Source organism: Lissotriton vulgaris, chromosome 1_1, assembly GCF_964263255.1.
Source record: "Lissotriton vulgaris chromosome 1_1, aLisVul1.2, whole genome shotgun sequence".
NCBI lineage: Eukaryota > Metazoa > Chordata > Amphibia > Caudata > Salamandridae > Lissotriton > Lissotriton vulgaris.
Window position 1 is genome coordinate 1,779,866,714 of NC_141685.1, and position 13,412 is coordinate 1,779,880,125.

The 13,412-nt window shown below is 46.0% G+C and overlaps 1 protein-coding gene across 2 annotated transcripts in view; it reads right to left on the reverse strand.

The window, feature by feature from the left end:
- Nucleotides 1–13,412, reverse strand: part of MON2 (MON2 regulator of endosome-to-Golgi trafficking) — a 966,303-nt gene that overhangs the window by 740,381 nt on the left and 212,510 nt on the right. For both annotated transcript variants that reach the window (XM_086919098.1, XM_086919097.1), the window contains exon 9: nucleotides 8,947–9,071. In XM_086919098.1, coding sequence (XP_086775224.1) covers nucleotides 8,947–9,071 — 125 coding nt within the window. The remainder of the gene's footprint in view (nucleotides 1–8,946; nucleotides 9,072–13,412) is intronic.

The window sequence follows — 13,412 nt, forward strand, 5'->3', positions numbered from 1 at the left end:
TGCTAGCCCCGCTTACCAGCTTCTGTCCTGAAAGGTGCGGGAAACGGAGCTGTTGCCACCGGTGATCCGCCGACCTCTCCATTCGCCCGGAATCGTCAGCTACTGGTCGATTTGCCCCGGCCCGGGAACCAGCTCGCTCTGCAACGCGCCCTGACCCCACGCAACACCACAGCCGATCCGCTGCGGGGGTGGCGCGACTGGACGTCGCTTCCTCGCAGGAGGGCGGCCTCGGCGCTGCCTGCCGCTGGTGGATGCTGTGCACGCTCCGGGCAGTGTGGTAACAGGGGCAAGTCGTGTCTCCCGGCGAGTCCTTTGTTCCCGGCCGCCATGTTTCTGTTTCGCTCTCCTCGTCCCTCTGGCCGCTGATTGCAACCCCCACCGGACACTGCTTGCCTCATTGCCTTGCTACGGGCCCGCAGGCACTGCCCCTGGACCGGGCGGTCTATCGCATGCCCGGGGATTGCTTCGGTGGCAGCATCGTGCCCCGTGATTTCCCCCGTCCCCCACCCCACATCACCTCGTTGGGGAAACGACAAGATGGCGATGCCGGCGGCTCGCCTTGCAGCGGAAACCTATGCAGACTCCCCACGCAACAGCGAGCATATCGATTCTGAGGGGGCCGGGACACGTTCTCCCCATGAGCATGTGGACACGAGGACACTTCAGCCTGACTTCACCCTTGGGGATGTGCTGGTGGCCCTGGGTGAGTTGACATCGGCGATGAAGGTCACTTATACCGACCTGGGGGCACGGTTTGATGCTTGCGCCCAAACATGCAGGCAGGAGCGGGGACCCTGTTTCACACAGGGCTCCAGACAGGAGCCGTCACAGCCTACTGCCACAACGTTTCCTCGAAGGGATACAGTGGAGGTAACAGTTGCTACATCTGTGGAGGGTAGCGGATTGTTGCCGTTTTACAGCTCGGTCGTCGCTACAGTGTTTCCCCCTCGCTCCGAGCTCAACTTTGCACTACTGACTGCGACGCGGGAAAATCGGCTACCTGTGGACTGCCTTCCAGGTTTTTCCTCTACATTATTGTCAAGACCTTGGATTGCTCTGCTTTGTGACTTTGTGGGCCCGGACACGCCAGTGGGAACTACTACCGAGGGACAACTGTATCCTGGGAGCGGACGCCATTCCTTCTTTGTCTACGCACCGCCCCCCTCCTTAGGGCGGCCATTTTCCATCGTCTTCCCGGACCGCACTGGACTATCACGTAGGAGGGGTGAGGGGCCGTGTCCCAAAACGGGCCAGGGCTAGGAGACTTCTTATGGTTAAATTGCCGGGCGGATGGGTGGATACATGGTGGATATTGATTATGACCTGATTTTACGGACTGTTCATTGACTCGCCCTGACTGATCTACTGTTGTTGCTTTGCTTGTATTGTTGTTGGGGCGGGAATGTTTCTTAGGCCGGCGGAGTCTGCATGCACATATGACTGGTCCTCCTCCCGGTTTCGCTCTTGTGGGAGTCTAGGGATGGGTTTCTGTTCCTACTCCCCATGTCAAAGGATAATTTTTTACTTTCACTTTCCCCTTTACTTTTTCTTCTTCCTCCTTTCTCTTCTCTTGCTATATTTCGGTTTTTTTGGGGCGACAGACACTCTGCTAGGGGGGGGGGGGGGGGGGCAGGCCATAGCCTCTGCATGTGTGTAGGGTGGGGGGTTACTTTAGTATTCAAGGTTTTTTTCTATGGTGCCTTTCTTTGTTCTTTTTATGTTTTTTCCTTTTTCCTTGGTCTGTGTTAGGCGTATTGGGGGATGGGTGGTGGCACAAATGTTTAGGGGGTGTTGAGATAGTTTTTTGGTGGCATGACTTGTTTGTGACCCTCCTCTGGTCGGGACTTGCATGTTATGCTTCGAACTGTTTGGTGCTGTTGTTACTCGGCGAGTCCCACCTACATGGACCTCGTTCTTTCTCTTTTATTAGCTTATGTGCGGAGTAATATGTCCTGATCTTAATAGTTGCGTAAAAAAGTTTAAAATTAACCTACATTGCTCCTGTGCCTGGGTACTGTGGTGCTTCTTGATCTATGCCTTACTTAATAATAATAATAATACTAGTACTTATAAAGCGCAAACAGCTGCCTCAACTAGGAGGCGTCCCGGCGCTGTGAGGGCTCGACAAGAAAGCTAGCTGGGAGTCTGCAACTTATAGTCTTACTTATAGAGTCTGCACCTATTGCTCTGCTGCGTTACCCTGACACCATATTGCATGCACTAGTGCGTCATAAGAGTTCGTGGCCGGCCGGACGGTTGTAGGCCCGTATATGTACTGACTTTGTGCACAATAAAGGTTTTCAAAAATTAAAAAAAAAAAAAAGAAAGAAAAAAATTTGCGGAGGACCTAACGGTCTAAGTTAAAGAGTGCACACGACCACCAAAGGTGGGACTCTCCACCTTTTCTAACAAATCATCAGAACAATAGTGTTCCTAGACAAAACACTTTGGGAGTTGTCGCACTAAAATGAACATTCAATTAAACTTCTCAATCAAACGAATTAAATACGAGTGCACCAACGGATCTTGTATCAAATCACTTAATCTCCCAGTGTCTAACAAAAATTAATTTGTCTGTCTGTAAAGCAACTGGAGCTCTGATACGTTTGGGTCTAATTTGCTCTATATAAAACTTCTACCCCCCAAAAAAAGAAACATTAGTCTGAAATATTGTAATGCCAGTGGCAATGCAATGGGACCCTGCCCCCCTACTGGCATCAAATTGCTGTTGGAGGAGAAACAAAAGAGACTTGGTGGCAGCAGTGCCAGGCGAAGAGGAAGACAGCAGCATCTGGTCATGGTATTGTACTCTGTCACCACTGCAGTCAGAACAAGCATTTGCAATGCAATAGGTCTCGCATTTACGCAAGTTTGAGCTATTGACATTGCAAATGACAGTGCCTTTTATTTTTGTTTTTAACACATAAATAAAAGGCATTGTCATTTACAATGCCAATAGCTGAAACTCACGTAAAAGCGTGACCTGTTGCATTGCAAATGCTTGTTGGTAAGGTCATTGTACCCAAGGGCACTGAAAAATTTGCAGGTGCTCGGAAAACTTAAAAGATTCAAGAGCGGTGCGCCAAATCTCCATTGGTAGGTGTGGAAAGAAAGTAACTGACATTAGTGCGAGGGGTGGTGCTTAAATGCAGCTCCTCTCCATCACTTCCGCTGCGCTATGGCGCCAACGTGGAGCTCATGGACGTCAGCCTACAACTCATGGGAGTACGGCTATGAAAAACCTCCACATCCAGTCTTTTACCAGAGGGATACTCACTATTAACTCCCCCAAGGCTTTTGCTCAGTTTTAAGAAAAAAAATACTTTTTCTTGACCCAAGCCTGAAGTAAATGATGACAGGTGTATAATATTATGTTGCGCTTCTGTTATAAAGTGCACTAAATTTGCACAGTGTTGATGCTATGCCGTAATGCATAAAAGCAGTGTAAGCGTGATTAAATGCAAGCATATTGGATTGCACACGTACTCCTTGGAGCTTTAGTTCAACCTCCGTTAGCCATTGGATTCTTTGGTTGAGAAACTATTAGCATTCACTTCAGACATTACCAGTCACATCATGGATCACCTAACAGGAGTATTTTAGTCTCACCTTCTTTTTTATTGGCTGTTTATGTATATGTGGTGTTCTGCCTCCTTTGAGAGACAGAAAGGACTATGTTCACAGAAAGATACATACTGTCATCACACATGTATTTCTTTATTTCATCTATCAACTTTTGAGGCTGGGCGTGTTATCGCAGCTCCCCAATAATATATTGCTACCAGTTCGTTAAAATAAGCATGGAATGGGCTTTTGATAAATCCAGAAGTGTATTAATCTCCCTTCCTCATGCTGTTGGCTGTTTAGTGTATCCTGTCACCTTCCACGAGGTGCTTGCACTGCAATGCTTAAGGGAATATTTTACATCTGTAAAGTACACTCTATCATGAAACATTTAATTCTTTATCTCATAGATGCAAAGAATACAAAAAGCATTTTTTTACTGCATTCGGCTTTTTTATGTTAGTCAGGACTCAAAATGCAAATCAGACCTTATTGCTTTACCAATTGTATTTTGATTGACGCTATAGCAGGCATTTGTATTGCTTTTTATAAGCACTCTAGGGCAAGTGTCAATCGTATTGGCTTTGCCAAAGCTTTGTTATTTTGCAGGGAAGCTTTTACGCAGTGAATGCGATAAAGTCGCTAACAGATAGTCCTCCAATTCTTTAGGTATCTCAAAACACAGAAAGGTACTGCTGTACGGTGATAACCTAGCTCTTATTCCTCACCAGAGCATTATTTGTAAGGAAAATGTCAGTTCTAGCTGGTATCTAAACGTAAGACTAATTATAATAAAGCTGGATGCCTGAATATTGCAGGCAGGTGATATACACTTATAACATTTGAGGTTGTAATCATTCTAGAGCTGGCAGGTTTAATAGCAGCCAGTTATGGTGGATACACTGATGAGTCCACTTGGGAGGGACTTAAAGAACTAGGTGGCACCGATCTGCTTTGCAGGTCGTATATCTTTGGTAAAATGTTGTTCTACCCACAATCAGTGCTTCGTTTTTAAACAGCCGTTTCCTTTCCGGGTGATTATCTGCAGGAAAGTCAATCTGACATGAGCTCTTCAATCAGTGGGCTGTAATATTGTAGAAGTTCCTGGCTTGTGTCCTCCTTGAATTCTGAATCATGGTTCTTCTCTGCAGTCGACCGGAACTCAGTGACAGTGCTTCTTTTCGTAGTGAGTGAGGGGTCTGTGTAGTACATGCATCTCTGTGCTGTAAGGGACCGCGTAGTGTTTGATCAGTCAGAGGTGGCTCTGAGCAATGGGTGAGGCCTCTGCAATGAGTGAGGGCTGTGTGCACCGAGTGAGGGCATGCACAGTCAGTATTTCTCTGAGCAATGAGTGAAGACTCTGCAGTGAGTATTTGGCTCAGTGCATTGAATATCCTAAAAGTCAGAAAAATATTTCGAATGTATGAGGAAAGTTATAGAAGAGGGGATTTGTGCTGCTCAGGAGGGACTATACTGTTCCCTGTTCACTCAATTCGGACTGTGTACAATCTGTATTCCTAAGCAGCAAGTAATGTTCATTCTAAAGGCTCCCCCTACTCTATATGTTTGTGCAAACAGGTAAATATGGAGAAAAAAAAACCGAAACTGAAACCTACAAGCCGCGCGACGTGAGCTGTCTACGGTAGTAGCTCATGTGCGCGACCTAATGCCAAGGCGCATGGCAGAGTCGGATTCCGAGGCGCGCGACCCAATTCCAAGGCGCGCATCGGAATCCGACTCTGCCATGCTTCTTAATGGTGTGAGTGGCCAGCTCCTGTCTCCCCTCATTGTCGGCTGAGCCGACAGCTATAGTTCTCTCAGCGAGAGCGCGCTTTCGCACGCTTTTCGCAGCGAGCCCTAAAAAGGCTGGACTGAGTGCTGGAAAGGCGGTGAGAGTTGCCTCTAGAGACAAAGGCCCCGTTTGAAAATCTTGAAACTTCCAATATTATTGGTGGAATTGGCAAGAGATGGTAAACAACCCCAAGAACGAGTTGTAGCCCTGCGATTCTTAAACTGTTGTTGCATCAAATTGTATTTCTCACCAAACAGCTTTGCCCTATTAAAGGGCATGCCCATGAGTGAAGTTTAAACATTCCTGGAATATTCAGTAGCAGGCATTCAAGAGTGCAGTTGAATATCAACACTGAGGCCCATAGCCTGGGTAACACAATCCTACACTACAGGTAGGATGCAAAATATATTTAGCACTATCTTGATCATCCAAATTGAAGAACTGAAAATCTTTGACAGAGAGGGTAAAATTTCACTCAGTTTGTCCCAAAGGTGCAAGTGTAGCAACCAAAGACACACACAGCAATTAATGATCAGAGGTCAAGACCATCTTAAGTAAAGATTATTTTGCCCACAGTGTCTCTTTTCTTGGACTATCTACCAGGTGGTGCAGTGGGGAAAGAATTCAGCTAGACTTTGCTTGTTACAGTCTGAACAATAAGGCTCTAAAGAGTGAAGCGCTGCATCAGGAAGGTTGCATCACCTATGCCATCATGCAATGTTGAACTCACTGGCAGGGTTGAGTATTTCCAGTGTCCGATAAGAGACCCAATCAGAGCTTCATTAAACTGCAGTATGGGCTCTAAAGTTGACAGTCCAGGCAGCACAATGTCAGCGTTATTTGTCACTGTTGGCAAGTATAACTAGCACACACGCACACATACGCCCACACACACACACACACACACACACACACATACGCATGCGCACCCTACTGTGTACTACCACTGGAAAAGAGACACTTTCCTCTAAATGTCAAAGCAAAAGGAATTTTGAAGGTCAAGATGCAAGTCAGCATCAGAGTAGTGAGAGACGAGCAAGTGACCACCTCATTATCATCTTCATTGTAGGAAACATGCACAAAGCCTTGAAGACCATCACAAACAGAGTTAAAGAGGGCTTCCAGGGGGAGGAGCTACGACAGCAAACAAGATGGCTGCTTAGGTTCCCGGCTCCGCCGACCTCCGTATTCCGCCACAAGATCCTGTACGATATCCTGATCTTACACCCAGCCTCTGCTTGGATGAAGTGTTCCTCATTCCGATGGTGAAATCCCCAAATTTTTATCGGCTGATTTCACGAACTTACACAGAGTTGAAGATCGTGGCCTGTTCCAGCGGTGAAGCCGGGGCCTCGAGTAACTGCACGGCCAGGCTGTAGTGCAACAACATCGGCTGAGAGACCCTGGCAGGGTCCGGTCAATCGTAGTGGAGACTTGGTCCACGCCTGAATTTGGTGGCGATTGTTTTCTTTGCCCAGCGTTGAGAGGTGACCTGCTGCTGCTGATTGTGGGTGGGGATCCCCGTCCCGCAGACCCGGTATAGATTCCTGCCGGGGTTCAGCGGGTCGGGACCCCAGCCTGCGGTGTGGCGCCGTGTTAACGTGGCTGTGGATAACGATGGGTCGCCGTCCACACTTGCCCTTTTTGTGCTCCTGTTCGTTCCCCCCGAAAATGCCAGATTCACCCGGGGAGTTGATTGTGACTGGTACCGAACTTGGTACCATGGATCGAACAGCGTCTGGGCTAACGCTGAGATCAATATTGGCAGAACTTTGGGCGTTTCACTCGCAGTGGATGTGTTAATGACTAAAATGAATGCACGTCTGACTGGGATTCTGTTCGAGGTACCGGACCCTGCCCCCCAGCAAACTACAGCCATTCAACCCGCGGCCATTTTGACTTTGTGCGAGGACCCCGTGAGGGAACGAGTATTGAAGTGAATATCGGAACCAACGGATGGCCCCCTGGAAGATGGTGTCCCCAAGGCCGTGAGTGTATCACCGTACCTTTCATCACCATTGACTTTGGAGTTATCGAATGGCGTTCCCAAAACCCTCCCCCCCCCCCCCCCCCCCCCCCCGGAAACCTGTGTTGCAAACTCTTCTCTCATCTTGTGGTTGTATCTCCCTGTTCTGGAGATTTTACGAACTCGGAGCAAGAAACATCGGGACAGTCCAGCTAGGAGAGGGAAACTTTCCGCGCTTGAAGCTCTCGTGGAATTACTAGCTACATGGGATAACGGATTGACTTTCGATATTTTCTCTCTCATCTATGACTTGTTTGTGGGCTCATGGGTTTCGCTAGGGAGGGTTCGTGTGCTGGTTCGAAAGGGTCAAGGTTAAGTCGATTGCATCGGGATGGTTTGGAACAACTGTTATAGATGCTTGAACTGTAACTGTTTGATTATAGAGGCTGGGCGGTGTATCACAGTGCCCCCTATTGTCTTTTGAAAGAGTAGCTCTAAATCCGTCTTTTGCGACAGGGGGTGTCAAGGGGCCGGGAACATCGTACGACTATGCCCTCCTCCATTCTTCTTCTTCTTCCTTCCTTTAGGGTTTAGGTTAATGGGGCGACAGGCACGCTGCTAGTGGGGTTAGGCTATACCCATCGGCAGGGGTGCAGGGTGGGGGTTTGAGGGGGGGGGGGGGGGGGTTTATTTTGCCTTTTTTATTTTCTATGGCCTTTTTCTCCCTTCCCTGTATTCCTTTAGGATCAGTATGGTCTGTGCCTTATTTTGATTTCATTGTGATCTGAAATTTAGTGCCCATGCTTCTTACGCTAGTCGAATTTCTGGGTGGGCAGTCCCTGAGAACTGGCGTTCACGAAAATGTATATGGTCTTGTTGTTTATTCTATTCATAAGCATTAACGCCAGAGTCCCACGAATGCCTGTTTCTATATGCATATCCTGTTTTCCTGGCCTGTCCCCCGTATCCTATTGTTAGATTGTATGGCACCTGATCTGCTCATTAAATAATATAAAATAAGACCTTTATTATATCCTGTGATCGATCAATGCGTTCTTGTACAAGATCCATCCTGAATCGCTGCCGGACCTCAGGGTTGTTGGCTGAAGAGCTGTGTTGTATCATGATACATCGGGTTTTACTTCTGTTTAGCGGCCGGCCCCTGCGGTTGTAGGCCCATACTTGTACCTTATGAATGCTGCAATAAAGGTTTTTCAAAAAAAAAAAAAAGAGGGCTTCCAATCCTTCTGAAATACTATCACTGAGGCAAGGGGAAAGAGGAGAGTAATCCTCATATATAGAAAGAAAGTATTCTGTGCTTAGGTATGACAAATTGATAATTTAATTATATAGTAACATACAAAACATGTATACATGCATTGTACTATTTACACAACAAAAGAATGCATATAGTGTCACATAAATACAATACACACCAATCTCTCAGCTGGTGGTAATGCATTAGCAAAAGGGAAGGGTTGCCTTTATTTTGCAACCATTAAAAAGTACATCTGGCCCTGTGTTCAAAATCATTTGAGTATAAACTTGGCTTTACAACTCTAATACTTTATTTTTTATCTCATTGGTATCTTCTTTAAAATAAAAGTTATAATTGTCTTCCTACCTCAGTAACTGTGGCTGTACACAAAGTCGGTGTATTGATTCAACTGCCACAGCTCTCAACCACTGGGGTTTATCTGCATCAAGAAATTTTACTAGCAGCGACAGAAAGATCTCACACTCTGTTACCTAAAAGGGAAGAAAAAAGATTTTTCTTAAATGTAGCAGCCTTTGACTTTGCCTCTTTAAAACCACCACACTGCAAAGTTTCTTCTGATTGCGGTTTTTCATGACATTGAGGGGCAGGTTACTAGACCTCAAGTAAATGAGCTAAATTAATCAAACATGGTGACCAAATGACTTCAACTGAATGAGACACTGTGTTCTCAGCATTAGATGTTCACTAAAGACTGAGTCATACTGAAAATTTCAGAGTTAAATATACAAGTTACAATGGTCTGAAAAAGAAAAGAAACGATGACTGGGAAACTGGTGTTTTGAGTGGCAAGGAGATATTTGCCATTTGCCTTGAACAGTGGCCTTGGATTTTGCATCACTGGATTTTTTTCGGCGGCACAGCGCCATTTGGCATATATTCACAAAACTTCTCCCCATTTTGTGTTGCAAGAAAACACTAGAAACAAACAGCGGATTGGCATTAGGGATTTAAAATCTCTCCAAGCGCGTGGAGCACATGTTCAAATCTTGATTTCAAGTACTTCAATTTTTTTCCAATGCTCAAAGAAAAAATACCGACTATTCCATCATCCCCCCCCAAAATTGAGGAAAACGCATAAACTTGATCCTCTTCTCATTTAACTCCAGTTTATTCAACAGAGCCAACAACCACATATTATGCAGTGAGTGCGATATTGCTGCTGACAGTGACTCACACAAAAGATTGCAATCAGCAGCTTTATCAGTCTCTATTTATAAATAGAGCGATAAATGATTTATCAACAAAATTTACATTTAATATTGCTCAGATTACTGTTTTACACAGATATCTGAATTTATAAAAGTGAAGGTAAAACTAAGGCTCATGACACACCCAAAACATTTGTAGAGAGCTGAAACTAGACAGATGTCATAACAAAACATTTGAAGTTTGTCTAATAATTTTGTATACATCACCGCTCTATATGTTTGTGCAAACAGGTAAACATGGAAAAGAAATGTAAACTGTAGCATTAATGTTCCATCTGGCTGCTTGACTTGTAGACACATGGTGAGGGAACTGACTGTAATGCTGGCGCTGAACGGTGAGCAAGCATTCTGGAATGGCTCTACTTTATAATCCTCCTGGAGAAGATGGGTTTCGAGCCCTCATTCCTGGATTCGGTGGGCCTACTCTTCTGCAATCCAACAGCAAGGGTTAGAGTCTATGGGACTCTCTAGGAGTTAGATTTAGGCAGGGGTACCTGACAGGGCTACCTGCTATTTGTGGTGGCTATGGAGCCGTAGGCGAACAGTGTCAGGGGGTGCACTGCTGAGAGGACTTTGATGGGACAGAGGCAGGGAAAACGTTATTTCTCTCTACACCGAGAATATTTTGCTTTATCTGGCAGACTAGGATGACCTCTTCCACAAAATCTCAAGATTCTTCGGGTCCTCAGCTCCTTTTCAGGCATTAGGATTAACTGGGGAAATCTATAACATACCTTCTCTAACCGAGGCGGCCACATGCTGGGTGGTCTTGCCAAGTGATGTAAGATAAGGCTGAGTTCACCAATGTGACAAAATGTATTTCATGCGAGAAACCTAGGCTGGAATCTGGCAAATTATTGTGGTGCTTCTGAAACACTGGCACCGCCTACCCCTCTCACTACTGGGCAGAGCGGCACCATTTAAAATGATCTACCTCCCCAAGTTCCTTTAGGTCTGGCAAAATGCATATTTCGAGATCCCTGACCACTTCTTTCGGTCAATGGAGGCAGAACAGAGACCCTTGCTATAGAACCGGTTTACTCTTTGTATAGCACTCCCCACGCTAACTAGGGAACTAATGGACAGGGGAATCACGAATCGGCAGAAGCATGCAAATCGGGAAATGGGGTTTTTCGACTGGTGCTGGCAAGGAAGTGGAGGTGGAGGTGGATCCCTGTCTAGTGGTTAATGAATGTCCTTCGCAGACCAAATGTAACCATCCCTTTTGGCAGACTGACAGGCAATGGGGCTGAGGGGTTACGAGTGGTGGTTGCACAGGCCAAATAGGGTCAGGCACCTTCCAGAGCCCATAGCGGTTGTGGTCCGGATATGAAAGCGGGCACTGCGTAAGATGGGCTGGGCAAACAAGTGGACTATCAAGAAGCCACTGTGGGAGTCCCCTGCTCTGACAGAACTGCATGGGGTGGCAGGACATCGGTAAGGGGACTTACTTGGTAACTCAAAACTCAGAGACCTAAGAAATAAACGGTAATGCCTGATCTTTGAAGAATATTAAGGGAAGTATGACCTATCTGGGGCCAAATACTTCGCTACATGCAGATAAGGGCGATCCTACATTGTCAGATCAGCGACGCCTCATGTCTAAAGAAGGAGAAGGAGGAACACAAAATAATGCAATTTTATAAATGTTACAGGGCAAAAGAGCAACAAGGCTGTTAAGCTATTTAAATTTTGTATATTTTATACATTAGTGAAGATCATATCTGAGGCTCTCAGTGCACAGTCATAGAAAGAGAAAAACAAAGCACTATTAAAATTCAGGCAGCCTTGGTACACAATAAGAAACAAAAACACTACGGAGGCCCACTCAGGCAAAATTAGGCCTTTCACCATATTAAAACACAATGCTAACACCTAAATTGCATCTCCTTAATCGCAATTAAAGACAGAAATATTACTTTTTAGAATTTTCGCCCACACAGGAGACCACAGGAGGCATTTCTAGAATACCTCACCACGGTGTTTGTACTAAGAACTGTAGGGTTTTGAACTTCAGGGGGCTGCGGCTTCCCAGGGGGTGGGGAGCTGCTGTTATAATATGCAGAAAGCTTAGATACATACTTACACATCATAGCCGGGCATAAAAAACTACCATTGTCAAGCTGGAGCTCTTGTATATGGCCTCATTGGTTTTAATCCTAGTTTGCAATTTTCTGCCCAGAAAACAAGTGGGGAAAGGGCATCATAAGTTGAGCTTAGACAGTAAATTTGCAATGCTCCTACTTCAAAGATGCTTCCTTGGCTGGAAGTAGTAAGATTCCTGAAGCGTCCATGTCTCAAAGTAATACATAATATCAGATTATGGGATTACGGGATCACCCTCCCAAGTGAACCACATTTATTTAAATGTACATGTTACAAAGGAGCCAGTTATCAGACTGTCTCATTCGTAACTAACAGTGGTGTACATTAAAAAAAAGACCTTGTTTTTCAGTTAATTGCTATTACCAATCCTTCTACCATGCAGCCAGCCCTGGGCTCAGAAATTCTATCTAAAAATCCTCTTGAAAGTGCCACTTCTAAAGTACATGATTCTGCTTTCTTAAATACTTTTATGTTTAGTTTGATATGTTACCAAATTGCTCACAATACAGTTGCTAATAAGGCAAACAATTTTTTAGGGTTCTCCTGACATGCATTCAGGTTTATGTGAAGTGGATCCTGGAGGTCCATAATACTTTGGAGGACTGGCTACTGTATGTCAAATGCACTATGGGGGCAGAATCTGCTGATGGCAACATATGCGGTTCTGCTATGTGGGCACATCTTATAGCGTCTACGAAGGTTTTATTGGTTGTTATTGTGTTCAATATCTATCTCTTACTGAGGTGGGTATGCTTTAAAAGGTAATCGTTCCTTTTGAAGCACAAGTTACTTACCTTCGGTAACGATATTTCTGTAAGAAACAGTAGTTAGTGTTAGATTCCATACCTTAGAATACCCCCAGGCGTCAGAATGGATCCGGAAAGTTTTCATCAGCAGTACCACTGCGCGTCGGTAGGCGTCATATGCGGCTAAGCGTCCGTCGCTGGCGTCGTGATCGCCGGGATGACGCCTTCGCAGTACTTAGACGCCGACATTGCATGCTGACGTCAGTTCTGTACATAGCTTTCCACGCCAGTAACACAGAGCCATGATAGAAACCGACACTGGTGCCATGAAACTAGGGCCCTGAAAGGGATATCATTAACCCTAGATATCGGTTCGCAGAACGGGGAGGATGGGTAGGACGGTAAGGAACCGCAGGTAGCACCGGGGGGCCGGTAGGACGGGAATGTGGAAATACGCGTCCTGCAAGTCCAACGTTACCATCTAGTCTCCTGGGTCCAGGGCAGCTAGGACCTGAGCCAAAGTCAGCATCTTGAACTTCTCCTTCCGGAGGAAGGCGTTGACGCTCCGTAGGTCCAAGATAAGGCGTAGGCCTCCTTTGCCATTCTTGGGTACCAGAAAGTAGTGGGAGTAGCAACCACGTCCTACTTCTGGCTCAGGAACGCACTTGATGGCCCCCTTGGCCAATAGGGCCGTAACTTCTTCCTGCAGAAGTTGCAAGTGATCCCCGGACATGCGGTGGTACTGAGGTGG